Genomic DNA, 24,081 nt, shown 5'->3' on the forward strand with positions numbered 1-24,081 from the left:
ATTAATGTTGTATAATATAGGTTTAAAAAAAAAATCCTAAACGTCATTAGATAATGATAAACATTTGATAGTTAAAGTTCAGTACCAGCAGGAATATTCAGAATCAATTTACTTGTAAAAAAATCGTGTTCTCAGGTCAGAGGTCTGAGTTCAATGGAAAAAAAAGTATTTAAATATAACAGTCTACAATACATTTAAAAAATGTTCCTTACAAAGTCTTGCTGAAAATGCTGTAGAAGTGGGACCAGTGTCAACAGTTGTAAATCAATCTACTTTGCTTCAATGCTGTTTTAACAGAAACAAAAGTCTTACTTAGCTGCTTAATATTTAAAGTGTAAAACGTATTTGACTAATATGGGCCAAACTTTGCTCTATTACCCTCATCTTTGAACTAAGTAGTTTTCAAGGGTGTAACTAAGGGCAGATTTTGGTGACTTTTTTTCACCAGTCATGCAATTTGAATAGACCTCCATGATTACCTCTGTGTCAGCCCTTGGCCCACTTTCACATACACACACTCAGACAGGTCATTGGCTTAGATGAATTGTTTATTGTCTGCAACCTGTTCATGACTTTGAAAAATTCCCATTATAAAATCTTAACCTTAGCCATAATGTAAGATGGAAACTTTTTCTCTTAGTATTACATACCTTAATGTAATTCTTCTATATTTCTTTCCTCCAGTGTGTCTGCCAGGAGGCTTTTGTTTAAAATAAATAAAAATTCCCTAACTATTCTGATATACAGTGAACCCTCGCTACTTCGCGGTTCGACCATCGCGGATTCACGACTTCGCGGACTTTTTTCATTACATTATGTATATACGTGAATCCGCGATGGTCGAACCGCGAAGTAGCGGTTACCAAAACTTTAAAAAGCCTCGGGGGAAGCCGGCGGGGGGGCATCCCAGGCGCGCCTGGGCTGCTCCCCCGCCGGAGCCCCTCCGCGGCTTTCAAAGCCTCCGGGGAAGCCGGCGGGGGGGCATCCCAGGCGCGCCTGGGCTGCTCCCCCGCCGGAGCCCCTCCGCGGCTTTCAAAGCCTCCGGGGAAGCCGGCGGGGGGGCATCCCAGGCGCGCCTGGGCTGCTCCCCCGCCGGAGCCCCTCCGCGGCTTTCAAAGCCTCGGGGGAAGCCGGCGGGGGGGCATCCCAGGCGCGCCTGGGCCGCTCCCCCGCCGGAGCCCCTCCGCGGCTTTCAAAGCCTCGGGGGAAGCCGGCGGGGGGGCATCCCAGGCGCGCCTGGGCCGCTCCCCCGCCGGAGCCCCTCCGCGGCTTTCAAAGCCTCCGGGGAAGCCGGCGGGGGGGCATCCCAGGCGCGCCTGGGCCGCTCCCCCGCCGGAGCCCCTCCGCGGCTTTCAAAAGCTTTGAAAGCCGCGGAGGGGCTCCGGCGGGGGAGCAGCCCAGGCGCGCCTGGGATGCCCCCCCGCCGGCTTCCCCCGAGGCTTTGAAAGCCGCGGAGGGGCTCCGGCGGGGGAGCGGCCCAGGCGCGCCTGGGATGCCCCCCCGCCGGCTTCCCCCGAGGCTTTGAAAGCCGCGGAGGGGCTCCGGCGGGGGAGCGGCCCAGGCGCGCCTGGGCTGCCCCCCCGCCGGCTTCCCCCGAGGCTTTGAAAGCCGCGGGGGAGCAGCCCAGGCGCGCCTGGGATGCCCCCCCGCCGGCTTCCCCCGAGGCTTTGAAAGCCGCGGAGGGGCTCCGGCGGGGGAGCAGCCCAGGCGCGCCTGGGATGCCCCCCCGCCGGCTTCCCCCGAGGCTTTGAAAGCCGCGGAGGGGCTCCGGCGGGGGAGCGGCCCAGGCGCGCCTGGGATGCCCCCCCGCCGGCTTCCCCCGAGGCTTTGAAAGCCGCGGAGGGGCTCCGGCGGGGGAGCGGCCCAGGCGCGCCTGGGCTGCCCCCCCGCCGGCTTCCCCCGAGGCTTTGAAAGCCGCGGAGGGGCTCCGGCGGGGGAGCGGCCCAGGCGCGCCTGGGATGCCCCCCCGCCGGCTTCCCCCGAGGCTTTGAAAGCCGCGGAGGGGCTCCGGCGGGGGAGCGGCCCAGGCGCGCCTGGGATGCCCCCCCGCCGGCTTCCCCCGAGGCTTTGAAAGCCGCGGAGGGGCTCCGGCGGGGGAGCGGCCCAGGCGCGCCTGGGATGCCCCCCCGCCGGCTTCCCCCGAGGCTTTGAAAGCCGCGGAGGGGCTCCGGCGGGGGAGCGGCCCAGGCGCGCCTGGGCTGCCCCCCCGCCGGCTTCCCCCGAGGCTTTGAAAGCCGCGGAGGGGCTCCGGCGGGGGAGCGGCCCAGGCGCGCCTGGGCTGCCCCCCCGCCGGCTTCCCCCGAGGCTTTGAAAGCCGCGGAGGGGCTCCGGCGGGGGAGCGGCCCAGGCGCGCCTGGGCTGCCCCCCCGCCGGCTTCCCCCGAGGCTTTGAAAGCCGCGGAGGGGCTCCGGCGGGGGAGCGGCCCAGGCGCGCCTGGGATGCCCCCCCGCCGGCTTCCCCCGAGGCTTTGAAAGCCGCGGAGGGGCTCCGGCGGGGGAGCGGCCCAGGCGCGCCTGGGATGCCCCCCCGCCGGCTTCCCCCGAGGCTTTGAAAGCCGCGGAGGGGCTCCGGCGGGGGAGCGGCCCAGGCGCGCCTGGGCTGCCCCCCCGCCGGCTTCCCCCGAGGCTTTGAAAGCCGCGGAGGGGCTCCGGCGGGGGAGCGGCCCAGGCGCGCCTGGGCTGCCCCCCCGCCGGCTTCCCCCGAGGCTTTGAAAGCCGCGGAGGGGCTCCGGCGGGGGAGCGGCCCAGGCGCGCCTGGGATGCCCCCCCGCCGGCTTCCCCCGAGGCTTTGAAAGCCGCGGAGGGGCTCCGGCGGGGGAGCGGCCCAGGCGCGCCTGGGCTGCCCCCCCGCCGGCTTCCCCCGAGGCTTTGAAAGCCGCGGAGGGGCTCCGGCGGGGGAGCGGCCCAGGCGCGCCTGGGCTGCCCCCCCGCCGGCTTCCCCCGAGGCTTTGAAAGCCGCGGAGGGGCTCCGGCGGGGGAGCGGCCCAGGCGCGCCTGGGCTGCCCCCCCGCCGGCTTCCCCCGAGGCTTTGAAAGCCGCGGAGGGGCTCCGGCGGGGGAGCGGCCCAGGCGCGCCTGGGCTGCCCCCCCGCCGGCTTCCCCCGAGGCTTTGAAAGCCGCGGAGGGGCTCCGGCGGGGGAGCGGCCCAGGCGCGCCTGGGATGCCCCCCCGCCGGCTTCCCCCGAGGCTTTGAAAGCCGCGGAGGAGCTCCGGCGGGGGAGCGGCCCAGGCGCGCCTGGGATGCCCCCCCGCCGGCTTCCCCCGAGGCTTTGAAAGCCGCGGAGGGGCTCCGGCGGGGGAGCGGCCCAGGCGCGCCTGGGATGCCCCCCCGCCGGCTTCCCCCGAGGCTTTGAAAGCCGCGGAGGGGCTCCGGTGGGGGAGCAGCCCAGGCGCGCCTGGGATGCCCCCCTGCCGGCTTCCCCCGAGGCTTTGAAAGCCGCGGAGGGGCTCCGGTGGGGGAGCAGCCCAGGCGCGCCTGGGATGCCCCCCCGCCGGCTTCCCCCGAGGCTTTGAAAGCCGCGGAGGGGCTCCGGCGGGGGAGCAGCCCAGGCGCGCCTGGGATGCCCCCCCGCCGGCTTCCCCGGAGGCTTTGAAAGCCGCGGAGGGGCTCCGGCGGGGGAGCAGCCCAGGCGCGCCTGGGATGCCCCCCGCCGGCTTCCCCGGAGGCTTTGAAAGCCGCGGAGGGGCTCCGGCGGGGGAGCAGCCCAGGCGCGCCTGGGATGCCCCCCGGCCGGCTTCCCCCGAGGCTTTGAGGATCCTACTTCGCGGATTTTCATCTATCGCGGTCGGGTTTGGAACCTATCTACCGCGATAAACGAGGGTTCACTGTAGATTAAGTTGTGCCTCCTTACCAGACCTTCAAGAGCAGATCACCAAAACCAAAAGCTTAACTTTTTAAAGAGCTACATGGCTAGGGTTCATGTTGAAGTTTTAAACTGAATACAGGCAGTCCCCGGGTTACGTACAAGATAGGGACTGTAGGTTTGTTCTTAAGTTGAATTTGTATGTAAGTCAGAACTGGTATATATTGTACCCCAGATGTCTCCGATTCAGCCGCTGTTGAAACTGACCAGGAGCAGCTGAATCGGACACGCCTGGGGCAGAGCAGCTGGAGTGCTGCTGGGTTGGTCTGGTAGCGCCGACCCTTGGCGCGGCGGGACCAACCCAGCAGCACCCCAACTGCTCTTGGGGACGCCTGGGGCAGAGCAGCTGGGGTGCTGCTGGGTTGGTCCCGCAGCGCCGCTCGTTGGCGCTACGGGACCAACCTGGCAGCACCCCAGCTGCTCTACCCCAGGTGTCCCCAAGTCGGCTGCTGCTGAAACTGATCAGCGTCGAGAAAAGCCTGGTCTGCTAAGGGGGGGCACTAGCTGCCCCTCCCCCCCCCCCCCCCCCCCCCCAGCAGACCAGGGAGATGTGGAGCGGCGGAGGACGCGGAGCGGCGAGAAGCCGCTCCGCATCTTCCTGGTCTCTATCACAAAGAGGCAGCAAGGGGTGGAAGCAGAAGGGGTGCTTTTAAGCCAGCTCCCCCCAGCTCCGTGGGACGGGGCAGAGGTGAAGCAGGGGCACTTCCTCTTAAAAATGTACAAGAGCCCCAGCGGGGACTCTTGTATATTTCAAAGTTGGAACACTGCACGGAGCCTGTGGCCAGCGATGAGTCCCCCACTCACCCCAGACTCCATGTGGGAACTTTTGCTTTGAAATGTACAAGATCCCCAACAGGTGGAACATTTCAAAGGTGGAACATGCTAGTCCTGATTGAATAATAGATGGAAATCCCATCGACTATTGGATTAGTTAATTAATTGATATATTTAACATCCCTAATGCCGAATTAGATATCTAATTTACAACAATATTTATGTACATTGGAAAGTCATTTAGTTTTGTAAATTCTTGGGTCCCTTCTAGTTTTATACCTCTTATCTCTCTTGTGACTGATCCCATTTCAAGCAAGGAATTATAAGACAAATACCTTTTATTATTCAATAAGTAGTTTGTGTTTAGAATAGACTTCTTTGGTTTTTATGATTCATTTGGTAAACAGGCTTTCTGAGGGGTGTATTAAAGGAAAAAATCTAGTCCTAAATTTAATTTTATTTAAGCAAACTTTAGTGACTTCATCTTACTATTTGTTTTTTTTTGTTTGTTTTTTTACAGCTAGCTTTTCCCCTTTGCTTAAGGATCTTGCTTATTAATATTTGATAACTTAATTCTGTTGTTCGCTTCTCTCGTTCATTATTCATGGACTAATGCCCCCCACTTGCGCAGGCAGTTCAGTATTGTTGACAGTGGTTCCAGGACTAAGCTTAACTCATTAGCAGTTCAGGCCACCATGTTTTCTGTCTCCAATGATGGAACATGTTGGTGGTTAAAATTCTCTTGACCATTTTGTTTTAAAATCTTTAATTCATGTGTGTGAAGTTGCATCATATAAACCTCTTCCTCCTTCTCCTTTTCCTCCTCCCTTGGAGCTGGTAAATAGCACTGTGGTGGTTTCAACCATATTGGATCTGCCACTGCAGCACCTCCCTTCTGATGCCTCTATCCCTCTAAGGCATGGTAGAGCTGTTCTGCAAACACTGGATTCATATTTAACCAATGTTTCCTATGTGAGGCAGTTAGGAGCTCTACATAGGGTGAATTGTGCACTGCCTGTTCCCAGCCAGCTTACCCTTGCACTGCCAGGGGATAGGCTGAGTCAGGAAAGGTTTGGGGATGAAAAAATTGCTGTTGACATGAAAAAATCTCCAAAACTGAAAACTCACCAAACCTGATCACCCTTTGTCAACATATGGCCACTTTCTTAGCTCCCCTACTGACGGAAGGAGGAAAGCAATGTGGGTAAGCATCTTAAAGTGTCTGGTGTCACCTCTAGTTGCTAAGCACTGTGGGAACACACAACATAGCACTAGGCATTTTGGGAACATGAAAAACATCCTGTTAGCCACCTCTTTGCTTCCCAACACTCCTGGGGCTTCTGGCTTGCTTTTGCGCCACTTGAATGAGTTCTTGCTGCAACCTCTAGCATCTGCTGTGAGAAATCTTGGATCCCAGACTTCTCTCTCATGTTGTATTTAGTGTGTTTAGAACATCACGCACTGCAGGAAAGCTCCTTATGCACTTAATAACAGAGGACAAAGACTTGGATGTGGACAACAATGTGAGGTGCCAGGGACAGCAGTGAAGTGGGATTGAATTGTGCTATCTCAGAGCAGCTGTGCACAGTAGTGTGTCACTTTTGGGCTAGGGAAGCCAGCACTAAGTGGTGGGATTGCATTGTCATGCACAGGGCTCGACAAATAATGTAATCTACTTGCCCGTGGCGAGTAGATTACACCCCGGAAGAGCTGGCGCAGAATGATCTGTGCATGCGCAGAGCCGCGCGGCAGGCGAGCGGGGCTCACCATCGCTTGGTGAGCCCTAGTTATGCAGGTGTGCAATGAAGACCAATGGCTACAGAACTTTTGGATGCAGGAAGCAATCTTCCTGGAGCTGTGTGCTGTATTGGCACCTGAACTGCCGCACAAGGATTCCTGAATGAGAGCTGCTTTCTCGGTAGAGACGTGTGTTGCAATTGTTTTGTGGAAGCTGGCTACTGTTCAGTTGCACATCATTTTGGAGTGGGGAAGTAGACCATCTGGGCAGCATTTATGCAAGTGTGCAGAGCTATAAATCACATTTTGTTGCATAAGACTGCGACTCTGAAAATGTAGATGACATAGTGGCTGGCTTTGCTGAAATGAGCTTTCCAAACTCTGGCAGGGCAATCAAGAGCACGAATTCCCATTATAGCACCACCCACACCTTGTTTCAGAGTATAGTACATCAGTCATAAGGAGTACTTCTCCCTGGTGTATCAGGCACTTGTGGATCGCTGTGGGCATTTCAGAGACATAAATGCAGGGTGGTCTTGAAAGATGTGATGCCAGCATCTTCAGGAACAGTGGTCTATCCAAAAAGCTGCATGCTGGGACTTTCCAGATCAGAAAATTAGAGGGGGATATGGAAATGCCCACAGAGATCCTAGGTAATACAGCTTACCCCTTACAGTGCCCTGGCTCATGAAGCCTTATATGGGACACCTGAACAGCAGTAAGGAGTGGTTCCAACAACAAGCTAAACTGATGCCACATGGTTGTTGAATGTAACTTGGGCAGCTTGAAAGGGAGATGGAGCTCTGTCTATGGCAGTCTGGACCTTTTAGAGGATCACATCCCCAAGGTGGTGGCTACATGCTGCTGCTTACATAATTTGTGTATGAATAAGGGTGAGATGTTTGCCTGTGGCTGGAACAATGAGACCTAGTGCCTGAACATATAACTTGAATATCCAGACACTCGTGCTGTCGGCCACAGGGTGGCCATCAATATCAGAGAGGCTCTGAAGAACCAATTTGACAATGAGGGGTGCTGACACTTCTGTGTGTTGGGGTTGCTTCCCTGCCTCCTATCACTGATTATCCTGAGCAAGGCATTCCCATAATACCCAAGGGATATTGCAGGTCTTCATAGGGGCCAGAGTGATTGGTGAGGGTTGTGTCACACATGATAGACTCATGGAAACCTACAGCACATTTATCTTTGATATCTTGTTATTGGAAAGGTGTTAACGTCCAGTTGTTGGTCACTACTACTTTGACAGGGAGTGAAGTATGCTGGGAAAAAACATTATCTGACTGTGAAAATGAGCGTAGAGGGAAGGTTGCTGTGAAAAGAATTCTGCATGTGCTGATAGGGAGGCCTTTGGTTCTGTTCATGCCGCATCTTGATAAGACACTTCAGCATCTCATTTTGGTCTTTCATGAGCTTTAGCATATGCTCAGTGGCTTCTGTTCTGACTTGCATCTCCTTAGCTCTTCTTTGCACCCTTTTTCTGAAGGAAAATAATCATCATGTGCTGAAGAAACTCCTTTGGGAGAAATCTCCTCCAACTATCAGGAGATAAATCCCCAGAGATGCAGGCACACTCAAAGCCCCATGAGAGGGTTAGTTTATCATCCCACAGAGGCTCTCGAGCACCATGGGTTTCCCCAGCATGATCACTGCCTGCAATGTCCCGGGGCACCCGTTCCCTGGTGCCGACTACTTTCAGCACCGTGGAGAAGCGAAAACTGACTTCAGCTAAGAGAGCTGAGTTGAAACCGAAACGGCAGCCTACCCCCTCAGCAGCTGCCAATGTGGCTAGCCAACCGGCACCGACAAAACAGGAAATGCCGCCGCTGGCATCCACGGAGGCATCCCAGCACTGATCAAACAAGCCAGTTCCCAATAGCTGGAATTAAAACTCTCCAGCACCAGAGCATAAGAAAGTGGCTAATAAGACATGCCATTTACAAAAAGACCCACAATCGGGCACACTCGGGCACACTATCTCCACCAGTGCAGGGAGTAGCTTCACCATGCTCTCCAATGTTACCTCATTCTAGCCCGTATAGACAAAGTGGAGAAATTTTTTTCTTATTCTCCCACACCGTTGTCACCACAAACTGAACATGGCAGTGGACGAGGGAGGAGATTTTCATCACACCACTCATCCCCAACGGGCTCAGTGGCTTCATGGCACTCCACCTGGCACCATCCCTTTCAACAACCCCCTCAACTTGCATGGTTTAACCCCCCATGGCTATATCCATCGCAACAGCTTCCACCTCAGTGGCCTCTCTGGGAGCCATGGCACCAATATTGCCCCCGCTCCTCCCATCACCATTCCCCACAAGGTACACGAGCCTCTACACCAGTGCATACCGCTACACAGTCTCTGGCTACCAGGGCACATTTGTCATAGTCTCGTCCCCCTTCTTTGGTAATAACCCAGGCAGATACCACACATGATGATAAGTTACCTCAGTCGGATTCAGAGAGCTCTTCACAGTCACATGGGTCTTCTGCTGCTCCAGATGAGGCAGTTTTCCAAGTATCACCCTCTCCACCAACAGATGACCTGAAACAATTCCAAGAATTATTCAAATGAGTGGCTCAGTCTCAGGACATCGCACTCCAAGAAGTGCAAATCACACAATACAAATTACTCAAAATACTCCAACCAGATACATCCTCAAAGATAGCATTATCCATCAACGAGGCTATCATGGAAGCATGGAACTACTCTGGCAGACACTAGCCTCTATCTCCCCCAACCAGACAGCAGATAGAAAATGCTTTGTTCCTGCAAAAGGGATGGATTTTCTCTTCATATTCCCATCCAAACTCCTTGGTCGTGGACTCTGTTCATCACAGGTCAAAATGCCCTCAATACAAGTCTACGCCTGAAAAGAAAGAGCACAAACAACTGGATCTCTTTGGTCAGAAAGTATACTCCCTCTGTCACCCTTCAGATCAGAATATCAACTTGCACTGCCTTTCTGGCTAACTATGATTATGTAAATTACTCCAGTTTACAAGATCTCTTACAGGACCTTCATGAAAACAAAAGACCTCAACTCCAACCCATCATCAAAGAGGGCCAATCCAGAGCAAAAACAGCTCTCCAGGCTGCAGTGGATTTGGTGGATAAAGCAGCTAGGATCACAACTACAGCAGTAGTAATGCACAGAGTGTCATGGTTACAATCATCGGGAGTCCCTCCATCTTTGTCTGTAATTCTTTTGGATCTCCCCTTTCGATAATAACCAACTATTTGCTACAATGTGTTACTCAAAGATTCCTGTACCACATTTGCATACTTTAGACATGTACACCCCACCTAATAAGACGCAGATACACCCCATACCAAAGACCAAGAGACTTAAACTATCACAGGCAACATCAGAGGCCATATGACAACAGGCCCAAGCAACGTCCCAACAGAAGGAGGCATCAACACAACCAGTCTTCCAATACTCTGCCCACTTCAAACAGCAGATTTGAAGTTTTGATCGGGGGTCTGAGTGACCACTCCAAAGATTCAGGGCCTTCAAACACAATCTTCCATCACCAAGACCCTTTTACCAACAGTGGGCCTTTATTACTACAGACAAATGGGTTCTCAAGATCATCAAATTGGGCTACACAATTCCTTTTACATCTAACCCCCCTATACAACCTCCTATCCAGTCCCCCTCATGAGCCCCTGTTACAAGCAGAGATACAAAAGCTGCTCAGCCTAGGGGCAGTAGAACCAATTCCCACAGAATATCGGGGAGGTGGGTTCTATTCCAACTGTTTTCTAACTACCAAGAAAACAGGCAGCTGGAGGCCAATTTTAGATCTCAGAAATCTCAACAAGTTTGTCCGCAACAGCAAATTCAGAATGGTGACTCTTGCAACTGTTATACCAGCACTGGACAAAGGGGACTAGTTCTCAGCCCTCAACCTTCAGAACATATATTTTCACACAACCATACATCCTGCCTACAGGAAATTCCTGAGGTTCATGATATGACAAGAATGCTACCAAAATCAAGTCCTTCCTTTTGGTCTTTCCATGGCCCCTTGAGTATTTTCCAAGACTAGCCATGGTCACGGCCTTCCTCAGGAGGTAGAGCATCATTATTTTTCCTTACTTCGATGACTGCCTAATCAAGAGGCCCACACATCAACAAACAATAGCCATTATAAACGCTAACAGGGTATGTCTACACTAGCCCCTTAGTTCGAACTAGGGAGGCTAATGTAGGCATTCGAAATTGCAAGTGAAGCCTGGGATTTAAATGGAATGAGGTGTAACAGTTAATTCGAACTAAGGACTTTCATAAGGACAAGGTAGTCCTCCAACTTCACCCTAGGTTCCTGCCAAAGGTGCCCTCTGCTTTCCACTGTAACAAACCTAGTAATTTTACCTCTTTTTTTTTTCCCAAACCTCACGCCAACCAGAGGCCACGCTCCATACTCTGGATTTACAGAGGGCCATTGCATTCTACCTGGAAAGAATCAAGCAAATTAGGAAAACCAACAAGTTATTCATATCAACCACCGAACAATCCCGGGGACACCCCTTCTCCTCCCAGAGGATCTTAAAATGGATAATTCAATGCATAAGAATAGTATATTCAACCTTTGGTTAAAAAAAACACCTGCACAACTTTGTGCACATTCGACCAGGGCCATGGCAGCATCAACAGCCTATGTACAGGGCATCTTCCTGTTCAATATGTGCAAATCGGCCAACTGGTGGTCTACTCATACGTTCACTGCTCACTATGTTCTGGACTCCTACGTGTCCAGAGGAACTGTATTCAGACATACCATCCTGACCACGGGCCAAAAGGACAATTCACTGTCCGAAGCTCCCACCTCCAGTAGATAAACTGCTTGTAGTCGCCTAAGGTGGAGCACCCACAGGGACACTTCTTGAAGAAGAGAGGGTTACTCACCCTCTGCAGTAACTAACATTCTTCGAGATAGGTGTCCCTGTGGGTGCTCCACCACCAACTCTTCCTCTCCTCTGCTTTGGTACTATTTCCATACTTTTCTGGGGGCAGAGAAGGAACTGAGGCGATCGTACCTCACGCATGCACATTAGCCACCTAGTGCGTGTAGCATTTTGGCGCATGTGTGAGCTAGCTGTCAAAGCCATTGCTAGTAAAATCTTCCAGCCAGGTGCACTGTGGTGCCAAAACACCTAAGGTGGAGCACTCACAGGGTCCCCCATCTTGAAGAATGTCAGTTACTGTACAGAGTGAGTAACCCTCTCGTATCCAGGAATTTGCAGGGCTCTAAAGATTCTCTTATAATGGAAATGCACAGTGGAGCAGAGTTCAGCTTGTGTGTATGATCTTAACATAGATATTTCCTTACTCTTTAAGTTTTGACTGTGCAACCTCAATGTTACACTAAAGTAGTTTCTGTATTTAACTTACATGGAGTTGCATTGTAACTTCCAGTCTTCGCTATTGAAACTTCAACAGAAGTTCTCACAGTATTGTGCTTGAGATATAAAATTGCCCACCTGCCCAAGAGCTAAGCATGCCACATTGGTTTGTTTCTGTTCTTGTAACAGGTCTATTAAATCAAATGTGATCTAAATGATAGATGCCAAGTTGCCTCAAAGGCATTAATGTAGCATCTCAGCTGCTTCATTTGAGAAGTGCAGAACTTCATGTGAATTTCCGATATCCCCTCGAAAGGTTAGGAGATGCAAAAGTGGATTTTTGAAGGATACTGTGTACAGAAAATTGCACTTTTAATTATTTCTTGTTTTGTACATCTTAAAGTATTTTCTTGTTAATGGAAAGCAGTTTAAATTTCCAATATATGCTACAGATGTTTGATAATTCTAATATTTCATTTAAGACTACAATACTTGAGGAATTATTATTTTAAATATTCTGTTATGGTAAAATATTACAAGTAACCAAAAGCAAACAGAGCGTTGACACCTTTTATGAAGTTGTCCTTTATTTGATGAGATGGTGCCTTTACCTTTATAAAAGGAGAAAATGTATCTGACAGTCTATGTGGTGTCTTTTGTTAACAGTATTGGTACAGTGAATCTAAATTGCTGCCAGTTCACTTAGGATATGTCTACTCAGCAACATTATTTTGAAATAACTAGTGTTATTTCAAAGTAACTTAGTCCATGTCTACATAGCAGTCAATTGTTTTGAAATAAATGTTGAAATACTGTCAAGCTGGAGAACTTCTTACTCCGACTTCTGTAACCCTCATTGTATGAGGAATAAGGGAAGTCAGAGAAAGAGTGCTCTGTAAGTGCTGTGTAGACACTTACAATTTTGAAATAAGCTACACAATTGACCTAACTCGAAATAAGCTATGCAAATTAAGCTAAGCCCTGCTGTGTAGACACACCACTAAAACCTGAGGCAGGTAAATTACACAACACAAAGAACGGTAACTGAGCTTTTATCTTGTGAGAGTTGTCAGAATAATGATATTTATAATCATACTTCTATATTTTTTTAAAGCCTTTAGAGACTAAACTAATATCCGAAACTTCATCTGTTTGCCAAGCAGAACAGGTTGCCAGAGTTCTTGTTAAAGATGCCATAGTAAGTATATTTTTAATAAGGTCTTGAGGGGAGACATGGGATGGGAAATGGTTGCATGAAGTACTTGCTTAAGATACAAATAAGAATAATGTAATATAAAACATTTTTCCTACATGGAATGTTACTTTTATTTTTGTACCAGAATGTCATTTAGCATTTCTTTATTTCCCTTTTATCACTAGTCCCTAAATACCTTTAATTTAATCCCTTGGAAATAACATGTGTTTGGCAGTTCTGCTCACAAAACATAATGCAGTAATGTCATAGGACACAAACAAAAATTGTGAATGTTTTAAAACATTATAAATATGTTTTCCATGCATCAGATGGCTGGTAAAAAAAATAACTTGCCTGATGAGCCAAGGAAGCCTTCATTTTTCGGATTACAATCAAATTAAGATCAAATGGCACTGAAGTAACTGTACAGAAATTCACAGTATTCTAGTGTGATCGAGTATTTCATTTGTGAGTAATCACAGTGCAGAAAATCCCACTGGTTGTAGCAATGGAGACATCTATGTTTTTAGCATCTGTTTCTAGCATCAGTATTTCTGATCTTCTTCAGAGACTTGTGCTACAGGATCTTCATTCTTAGAGCATAAAGAGAAATGACATTAAGAGAAGTGCCTTAAACCTATTTCCTGGAAAGAAGTCATGAGAATAAAGCATCATCATCTTTGCTTGCAGCCAGATACTATCAAATTGTGTTTCAGTTCTTAATATATTCAACTGACAACTATAACCCCAGTAGTAGAATTTATAGTTCCAGAAAGGGAGAGGTTATCCCTTTCTTACTTTAAAAACTTGATCTAAAAGTGCACCAAATATGTGTGTGAAGTTTTTTTGAGTCTTCACCAACATGCCTTAGCTATTTCCAGATAACAACATGAAAAAAATAAACCCTATGGCCAAGATAATTCAGTGCAGAACACTGTTTCAGAATGTCTAGGTATGTCAAAAAAATAAATAAAAAGGAAAAGAGTCAAATTATTATGGTATCTTTCTGTTACTTTCATAAAGGTTATCCAGGCTAACAATATAAGAATAAAATATTTATTTTCCAGTATTTTCACAGTGAGTCTGCCTGAGCATTAAATTATTTGCTTTAGTTAACGGTACAGTAATATTCTTGGAGACCATTTCACTATTTGTTCAGTGAGATCTTCTTGTTCTTGAAACAAAATACAGGACTATGTAGCACTTTAAAGACTAACAAGATGGTTTATTAGATGATGAGCTTTCGTGGGCCAGACCCACTTCCTCAGATCTGAGGAAGTGGGTCTGGCCCACGAAAGCTCATCATCTAATAAACCATCTTGTTAGTCTTTAAAGTGCTACATAGTCCTGTATTTTGTTTCAGCTACACCAGACTAACACGGCTACATTTTGTTCTTGGTAGTTAAATACCATTTTTCATAATATGCCATATATAAAAACAAATCATACCAATTAAAGACCGCTGGATGGACAGGTCTACTTTTACTTACTTGAAAATGTTGTATCTTAACTAATATTAAATCTCCTTCCACATGCTTAATTTCAAATTTTTAGAGTAGAGCCTCAGGCTTATGAACTGCAGTAATTTTTTTGAGGAACACCAAGGATTTTTTGTTGAGCACGTGTGCACACACACACACACACACACACACACACACACACACACACACACACGTACGTGTGTGGGGGGCAGTTATTGAGCCAAAAAAAAGTCATCTGCCCCTTTAAGGGTAGTCATTTTGAACTCTGTAGTTCTCTGTGGCATACCTCCGACTGCCTTGTGGCACACCAGTGTGCCTCAGAACACAGTTTTAGAAACACTGTGCTAGATGGTAGGTGCACAGTTATGCTTGCATATGTATGAAAAAGATGGCTGTCACCCTTCGTCATTAACCCCTGGATTTGTTCAGCTTTCCATGTGCACTTTGATTTTGAACATCTTTATTCAGGTGCTTAAGCACACTACAACTTGTTTTAGGTTGCTACCAGACCCATCCCGGGGTGAGGGGGGGGGCATAGGGCCCGAGGCAACCCGCCCAAGACCTCACAGAATCATAGAATACTAAAACTGGAAGGGATCTTAAGAGGTCATCAAGTCCAGTCCCCGGCCCTCAGGGCAGGACCAAGCACAAGCTAGATCATCCCTGCTAGATGTCTAGCCAACCTGCTCTTAAATATCTCTAGTGATGGAGATTCCACAACCTCCCTAAGCAATTTATTCCAGTGTTTAACTATCCTATCAGTTAGGAAACTTTTCCTACTGTCCAACCTAAACTTCCCTTACTGCAATTTAAGCCCATTGCTTCTTGTCCTATGATCAGAGGCCAAGGTGAACAATTTTTCTCCCTCTTCCTTGTAACACCCTTTTAGATACTTAAAAACTGCTATGTCCCCTCCCCTCTCAGTCTTCTCTCTTCTGAACTAAACAAGCCCAAATATTTTAGTCTTCCCTCATAGGTCGTTTTCTAGACCTCACACCATCACTTCTTCCCTTCCCCCAAGTTCTGCCCCTGGTCCACCCGCACTAGGCCTCTTCCTGCCCCCTCCCTTGCCCATTGCATCCCTTCCCCAAAGTCCCATCTCTATAGAGATGTGATCTGGGGGATCTGGCATGGAGTGGCAGCAGGAAATTGGGGCCTCCCACACTCACTGTGGTGGCAGGAACTGTGGGAATTAAAGGAACCCAGCAACTTGTTAGGCTCATCTCTCAGCCAGCTCTAGCCCCAGTCCACTCCATTCTGTTCCCCCAATCCCACATCACTTGGGAGATGAGAGCAGGCTGGGGCCAGGCCCAGAGTGTTCCGCTTCTCACCCGCATGGTGAAGCAGAGTGCCCTAGCTGGAAGAGGGCAGAACAGGGTGCTGCGTCTGCTGTGGTGAGTGTGGGTGGGCCCAGTGCAGATGCCCTGAACTGTCCTACAGACAGGACCGCTCTGGGCACAACCATCCAACATGACGTGAAGGTAAAAACTGTTGCCTATTTTGACACACAGGCTATGTCTAGACTGCATTCCTCTCTCAAAAGAGGAATGCAAATGAAGTAGATTGAAATTCAAATGAAGCACGGATTTACAAATCTTGCACTTCATTTGCATAATCGTGTGTGAGTGCTTTTTCGAAACCCTTCCCCCCCCCCCCACACACACAGTTTTTACAGGGTTCTTTCGGGGGGGGGGAAACCCTTTTTCGAAAGAACTCATACTCCTGGGTTCTTTCGAAAAAGGGTTTTTTCCCAAAAGGACCCAGTCTGCAATTATGCAAATGAAGCGTGAGATTTGTAAATCCGCACTTCATTTGAATTTTCTATCTGCTTCATTTTCATTTCTCTTTCGATAGAGAAATGCAGTCTAGACAAGCCCATACAGTGTAGGTGAAGGAATATCTGGTGTCTAACCCCACTTGAAATGAAATACCAAATGAACAGCATCTAGCTTCAGGAGGCTAACCTTGATAAGGAACAAAATAGTGTTTCGTTCTCTTTGGATTCTAGCATTACAGAGTCTCCTGATTGTAGAAGAATTTAGTACTGACCTTGAAGCCTGTTTATAAATGATCAGTGTTCCTTTATAATTTTTCTGCACTCTCTAGGCAAAAACCTGCATGCTATCGGTAGCTGAGCAATATCTCTAACACATCTTTAAATACTGATTTTTTTAATTTTGTTTTAATTCTTACATTTCTTTTGTATTAGTGTTACTTTACAGTACTTGTCCCTGTTGAGTTAATGGAATGGATATACAGCAAGAACCATAAACTAACCAATCTGTTTGGTTATATTACTTTTAAAACAATTATCAGAGAATTTTGCATTTGGTAATCTTTTTTTTTTTGTTTTTTAATTTCCCCTCTTTCCCAGCAAGGAAACTTTAACAGTTTTATGGGCTCAGATGGTTATATGCTATCAATACTGACCAGTGGAATGTCACCAGTCACTTCTATTACTGAAGCTCTTCAGCAGGTAAGATCTGGAGATACTGTAATTTTTAACCATATTTATTAAAAGATTTAGTCATACTTTACATTTTCAAATACTCTACACACCATGATCCTTCACCGCTGTTAGATAAGTGAATATTGTACAAATATGAAATTTGTGGCACAGATATGTTGACTCATTTATCCAGGGCTTCAGGGTGAGTTGTAGGCAAAGCTGAAATTAGTAATCCTATGCCCTAGGTTTTGAGTTTGTTAATGAGTCTCCAGCTTTTATATGAAAATGATCATTTTCATTTACAATTTTATTCATTGCTTTTATATTGCTTACCTTCATGATGCTGTGTGTGCATATTAAGTAACAACAAACATATTGTATAGCATGCAATAAAAAGCATATTGAAATAACTGAAAGTTCTTTCTCTCTGTGCTTGCAGGTTGTTTGCATGGGCATTTTTCGCATCATCGGTTTGTTTTACCTAGGAAGTTTTGACAGCATAGTTCGTCGCTGCATGATACAAAGGGAAAAATCTGAAAATACAGATAAAACTAAATAATCTTTACTCACTGAATCAGAAGAATGTTAATTTTGGACAGCTTGCTGTGACATAGGACTCAGTTTCTCATCTGAAGACTTTGATTTAAATGCTCTATATGACAGATGAGTTCCTTTGAAATGCAAGTAAAAGAGAAAACAAAAGTACAATCCCAGGAAATGCCAAAACTATGCAAAAGTGTGAATGAAGACCAATTTTTTCAATGGTTTAAATTGAAGAGATGTTTGTGAATCTAGAGACAATAAGTGTGAGAGTAAAATCTCAAAAGTGGGTTATTTGCTGGTAATTCTGGACAAATACTTAAGTTTTCTTTCTTTGATGGTATATTTAGAGGCAAGGATAAAGATAAGTACCATCACACATTGAACCTAAGAAGTTTGAACTCTCCTTGAAGAGGGAGTATAGGTTCCTAACAGATTTCCACAACCATATTTTAACCTTGAATATTCTGATTACTGATTTACCGACAATGGGAAAAGTAAACAGACTGATTCATGGTGTTCATCATGCACTACAGTGATGGCTATGGGAGCCTTACGTGGGAGTACTCAGATGATCCGAAGCTGCTCAGTGTGGGAGTAGTTGAGGTATGCTTTCGTAACTGCATACCCTTCTAAAGGGAGATGAAGAACCCAGTTCTCCACTGAGAAATGCCAGGAAATATTTTTCTGATCTTTGGAAATACCTTCTAAATAAATCAGACTATTTGAACAAGAAGTAATTAAAGTCTAACTTCAAATTGATGTATAATGTTCTAATTTATCTCCTTTATTTGTCAGTTGAGCTGAGGAGAGAAAGGTAGCTTATGTTGCCATTATGCACACTTTTAAACTGCAAATGATGAGCCAAACAAATAGTTTATAGAATCAGTTGTAATTAAAATGTTAATTTAAAATGCTAGGCTCTTCCAGTAGCAGGAATGTAGCTTTCAGGAGGGTCAAAATGGTATTCCAGGTTAATTTATCCCTCGATGTAAATATACTTGTTGGGATGACACGGTCTGGTTTAAAAATACACTCCACACTCTTGGTTTTTATTGGATGAACATAGAAATTAAGGGCACTTCACATCTATGCCAAACTACACTGAACTTAGTGTTTTCTAACAATTAAGTTTCTAACACTGAAAATTCATAACAATGATAGCATAAAGAGAATGATCTATTGTTCAGTTGGACTTCTACAGTAAGTGCCTATGAGTTGTCTTTTTTGTTTGTTTCCAAAAACTGCATCTTTCATATTTGTTACATGTCTACTTTTTCAGATGTCAGGCTTTCCTGTTCTCAATCAATATTTTGAAAGAGTTTAAAACTTAGCTGGTAACATTTGTCATTCTCACTTTCTCCACAGGAATAGATTTTAATCAAATATTGGGTGAAATTGATACTGTTTTTTAGTGCTCTGTATCTCTCATGTACTGAATGGTTTAATGTGTGTGACACTAAAAGTTGTAATTTTTTTTTTACCTTACATTATTAATTGGATAAACTTCTAAAATGTATCTCATTATTGATACTATTTATACACATGCATATTCAGGGCAATTAGTTAATTTAGCTTATTGGATTTTTTGCAGTAGCATAGTGCTGCAGTGTTTGCTCTGTAAATCCTATAGGGGAATGTTCATACTGACAGCCTACTGACAGTTTCTCATTAAGAGACTGAATGTTTGTATTGGGCTTTACAATAATACTCTTCACAAAGTCTAAGATAGGGGGCCAACTTACCAGAGTGTCTCTTTAAATATGTAAACAATTGCATGCCTCAAATTATAAGAGTGAATAGATTTGAGGATAGTGGGTGTCCTTACAATTCCAAACTGCTGAGTTTCACAGCAGAAGCTATTTTGCGTATACATTAGTTACTGTGCTGTTTTATAATGGATTGTGTATTATGAAGCATTTAAACTAAAATCCAGTCATTGTTTGCTTTGTTTACTGAAGTCATTACAGCCATGCTCTCCAGACCTGATATAGCTTGATAGTGTGTATAGTATACCAATCCTTAATATAAATAAAGAATAAGATGAAAATAAAAGTGTACAAACCAGCTACCAAGTCAATGAGTTGCTATTTCTGTCAACATGCTAAAAATAACATTGATTTTCTGACTTAAATTTTGGTCTTCAGGCTTTGACATCAAAAGCAACTTGAGATTTTGGGTATTCAGTACTTATTGAGTTACCTGAACTGAAAATTGTGCCCTGTTTATCATCAGTTGGGTAGCCTGTCATTAGCCACTTGAAAATGCTGGTTGAAGATTCCAAATTAAGGATGGTGCTTGCTCTTACATTTTAAGTTTTGTGTTTTGATAATACTACTGAATTAATTTAACTGTGTCCAAATCCTACAAAGAGATGTGCATGTGCTTCACTTTGTAGGTTGTAAGTACTTCCATTTGGCTATGGCCTTAAAACATAGGTTGACAGAGGTGTGAAAAATCCACACCCCCCGAATATTTGCAGTGATGATGACCTAACTCCTAAAGTGTAAGAATCTAAGAATGTTTCCATTGATCTAGCTATAATCATTTGGGGAGGTGGAGTTCCTACATCAATGAAAGAAACCTTCCATCACTGTAGTCTGCATCTGCACTATGGGGTTACAACAGCATAGGTTATACCACAGTTAAGTAAGGTTTGCATATTGGACACTATATCTGTTTTAGTAGTGTGAACCAGGTAAGTAAAGAATTTGATCTTTACATGTCATAGTTTTGTTGGTGCAAGCTAGTGCATTTAGTTAACTGACAGACTTTCATATACATTATGATTTTGCAGTTCATTACTTTCATTAACAAACAATTTGGAAATAATCAAAACAAAGTGGTTCCAATAAGGCATTAGCATAAAGCTGTAAACATTGGGAAAGAACTAAAAACAAAAATACTTTGTAATCTTGTGGGGAAAAAATGACTGACAGTTTACAGATTGTCAGCTAAATTTAATAAAGATACTTGCATCTATTTTTTTCAGTAATGCCACAGATCTCTGAAGAATTTAAAACAAAATACTATTTACCACTCTTGTCAAATTGACAATATGTAATTGATGTTATAAACACTCTCAAATGTTATGCCTTTTCTTGAATGATCTTAAATATTCCATTTAAGTTTTGATAGTTGAGACAAAAATTTTCTCTTCTGGTTCATCTAGTTTCTAGTTACTGCTTTAAAGTTAGACTTATTAGACATTATACTTATTACCTAAAATTCTGGTGTATGTACAGTTTAAGTAGGTTTAATATTTACTAAGGAAAGAAGGAAATATGTAGTTACATGTAAGTTTGCTGTGAAACATTCTAGGCACTTTTAAATGGTAACATTGTGTATGGATGGCTTTTTTTACACAACCTATCCTTCCTTGAGTTTATTGCTTCAAAAGCTTTTGTGCCAGAACTGTAAGTTTTCATGTTTTGTATTTCTCAAAATAAATGGAGGAACAAGAGTGCTTACTCTGAAGTTCAAAATTTAAATCCCTTCATATACCCCTCTCCCTCTTAGCCTATGGCTTACAGGTTTTTGTATAAGTTGTTAGTGTTGCACTCACCATTCATCAGTGTTGTAAAGCATTCAGTAATCCTGATCTTATATGGAAATCAGTTGTGGGAGCATGAGAGTGCTCATTAACTTCATTGAAACTTGGCACATATGCAGAGGATTATGCTAGCTAGCAGATCCCGGTGTGGGATCAGCATCATAGTTTGATGAGTATTTAATGCAACTTGCAAATCCTGACAGGGAAGGTTTGCTTTCTTCCTAAGTGAAAGCTTTCAGAATCAAGGTTTGTAGTTATGGTTTTTATCTTGATCTATATTAAATCAGATTGTAGAATGTGATCCTCACAGGCTAAGATTGCCCGAGGTGATCTCTAAGAGAAATATCCCCTGCTTTCTCTACAAAAAGTAAGCCTTCTTTTGTGTACTCTTGAAATAAATTCAAAATTAGAGAAGTTGCTTTCCAAAGAAAACTCCTGTGAAATCAGAGTGCCATCTGCAACTGAAGGAGGAGGCTTGGCTACTAGACACCCAAAGAAAACCTGGTTTGGGGAAGAATATTCTAACAAAAGGTAAATTGCTTGGCAGAGTGTTAAATCCACAAGGATGGATTATTTTTATAGAAAATATTTGGGAATTAAGTCCAAAACTCTTTCCTTCCAACTCTATCAGAACAACAGGAGCAGGAAATCTCTGCTGTTGGCACTGAGTAGTAGTAGGCCAAAGTAAAATTGGATTTAAAAAAGATGAGCAATGGTAATTAAAGGGTTTTCTTTGGTAATCCCATTGGGTTTAACTGGCAGAGAGCAAATGAAACTGACATTGTTCTACCCTCTCCCAAGTTTAGCAATGGCAAGAGATTTCATAGTGGGGCTGTACTGCTATCACCAGAAAGGCCATCATGAGAAAAACTGGAGAAGTGACTGAAGGCTCTATTTTTTTTTCTAGGAAACACTATAAACTTATAAAGATCTCTTTGCCTATATCAGGTGTGGGCAAATATTTTGGCCTGAGGGTCACATCTCAGTATGGAAAGTGTATGATGAGCCATAAATGCTAACAACATTGAGGGCTGAGATGCAAGAGGGGGTGAAGGTTCTTGCTGGGGACGCAGGCTCTGGGGTAAGGCTGAGGGTTTGGAGTGCAGGAAGGTGTGCCAGGCTGGGATCAAAGATTTTAGGGGAGAGGGCTGAGGCAAGAGCTTGAGGCTTGGGTGTAGGCTCTTGGCCATGCTTACCTTCAAGCAGCTCCAGATATTTCTCTCTCCCTCCCGTCTCCATCACAAAGGTGCAGCCTGGAAGCTCTGAGCACTGCCCCATCTTCAGGCATTGTCCCTTCAGTTCCCATTGGTTGCAGTTTCCTAGCCAATGAGAGCTGCAGAGTCAGCGCTTGAGGGCAGGGCAGTGTGCAGAGCTCCCTGGTTGCCCATGCTTCCACTGCACATGTGGAGCGATGTACGTTCCCAAACCTGCTCTCCAGCTGGAGCTTGAAGACTGGAGTAAAATGTCTGATGGGCCAGATGCAGCCCATGGCCATAGGTATTTTAAGGTAGCTAAATAAAAAAAGGTCTTGAAAGGATCCATGATTGTTTACTACTGGGAATTTCATTCTGGCCTTTTAGATACTATTTTATATTTAGGGAGAAAAATCCTGAAATTGATACTAGCATAACATAAGACCAGCCATACTGGATCAGACCAAAGGTCCATCTATCCCTGTATCCTGTCTTCGGATAGTGGCCAATGCCAGATGCCCCAAAGGGAATTAATAGAACAGGTAATCAAGTGATCCATCCCTTGTTGCCCATTCCCAGCTTCTGACAAACAGAAGCTAGGGACACCATTCCTACCTATCCTGGGTAATAGCCATTGATGGACCTATCCATGAGTTTATCTATAGGTTGGACCTCCAAAAACCGGGGCTCTCTGGTCCAGCATGTTCCTGGACCCGGGAGTCCTGGCTGGGAGCCCCAGTGGCAAGAGGGCTCATGGTGTGGAGCCTGGCAGGGCTGGGATTGGAATAAGGGCTAGAGCCCCGGTAGTGCAGCCTGGGCTGCAGCAGCCCCAGTAGCAGAGCTGGGGCTGGGGTTGTGGCAGCCCCAATAGTGGCGCTGGGAACACAGCAGCCCCAGTAGCAGGGCCACAGCAGCCTGACACGGGGGTGACTGGGGCCAGCAGCAGGGAGAGGGTGGTGGGCTGGAAGTGCTGGTAGCAGGGGGCTTCTGTGATCCAGCGAATTCCCTTGTTCAGGACCGAGCTGTCCCAAGAGTGCTGGATCAGAGAGGTCCAATCTGTACTTCATTTTTTTAAAACCCATTTTAGTCTTGGCCTTCACAACATTCTTTGGCAGGACGTTCCACAGATTGACTGGGTGTTGTGTGAAGAAATGCTTCCTTTTGTTTGTTTTAAACTTGCTTCTTATTAATTTAATCTGGTAACAGTTGTGGTGTTATGGGAACAATTAAATTTTCCTTATTTACTTTTTCCACGCCAGTCATGATTTTATAGACCTCTATCATATTCCTACTTGGTTGTCTTTCCAAGCTGAAAAATCCAAGTCTTAATTCCGTACCCCTAATCATTTTTTTAGATAAGACACCCACATCTGCACGCAGCATTCAAGATGTGGGCATACTATGGATTTACATAGAGGCAAGATGATACAGTAAAATCCCAACTATAATGTGCATCTACCTTTTAAACATGAGAATTCCAGCATAAACTGAACTATCTATAATGTGCACCCCAACTTTGCCGTATTTTGTCTTGCCTTTTTGTATTGTCGGGTAATCACGCGTGAGCACACGAGTATACAGTGTGCGGTGTTTCCATGCTCTCTTTGGGATGCCATGAGTTATCAGCGATCTTACACGACTGCTGAAAAACTTAGTTGTTCGCTATGCTGAAGCTCATGGCAACAGAGCTGTCAGCTGTGAATTTGATGGCATAGCAGAGTCTAACATTCAGCTTTGGAGACAGCAGAAAGAGCGCCTGCAAGCTCTTCCTCGGATGAAGATGGCTGAGCGAGGTAAAAGCGCTGCATCTCCTGAGTTGGGGGCCAGGCTGGTTGAATGGATTGCTGAGCATAGACAGCAAGGTGGTGGTGTTAGCATTAAGGAGGTTAGAATGAGGCCTTTGACAATTGCCAGAACGTGCGCT

The 24,081-nt window shown here is 46.1% G+C and overlaps 1 protein-coding gene across 1 annotated transcript in view; it reads left to right on the forward strand.

Moving 5' to 3' along the window:
• Positions 1-20,874, forward strand: part of KDSR (3-ketodihydrosphingosine reductase) — a 46,192-nt gene extending 25,318 nt beyond the window's left edge. Inside the window, exons 8-10 of the mRNA XM_006122887.4 lie at positions 12,861-12,944; positions 16,797-16,898; positions 17,311-20,874. Coding sequence (XP_006122949.1) covers positions 12,861-12,944; positions 16,797-16,898; positions 17,311-17,430 — 306 coding nt within the window. The 3' untranslated portion in view covers positions 17,431-20,874. The remainder of the gene's footprint in view (positions 1-12,860; positions 12,945-16,796; positions 16,899-17,310) is intronic.
• Positions 20,875-24,081: the final 3,207 nt, after the last annotated feature.

The sequence above is a fragment of the Pelodiscus sinensis genome, chromosome 2 (assembly GCF_049634645.1).
Source record: "Pelodiscus sinensis isolate JC-2024 chromosome 2, ASM4963464v1, whole genome shotgun sequence".
In the NCBI taxonomy this organism is placed as follows: domain Eukaryota; kingdom Metazoa; phylum Chordata; order Testudines; family Trionychidae; genus Pelodiscus; species Pelodiscus sinensis.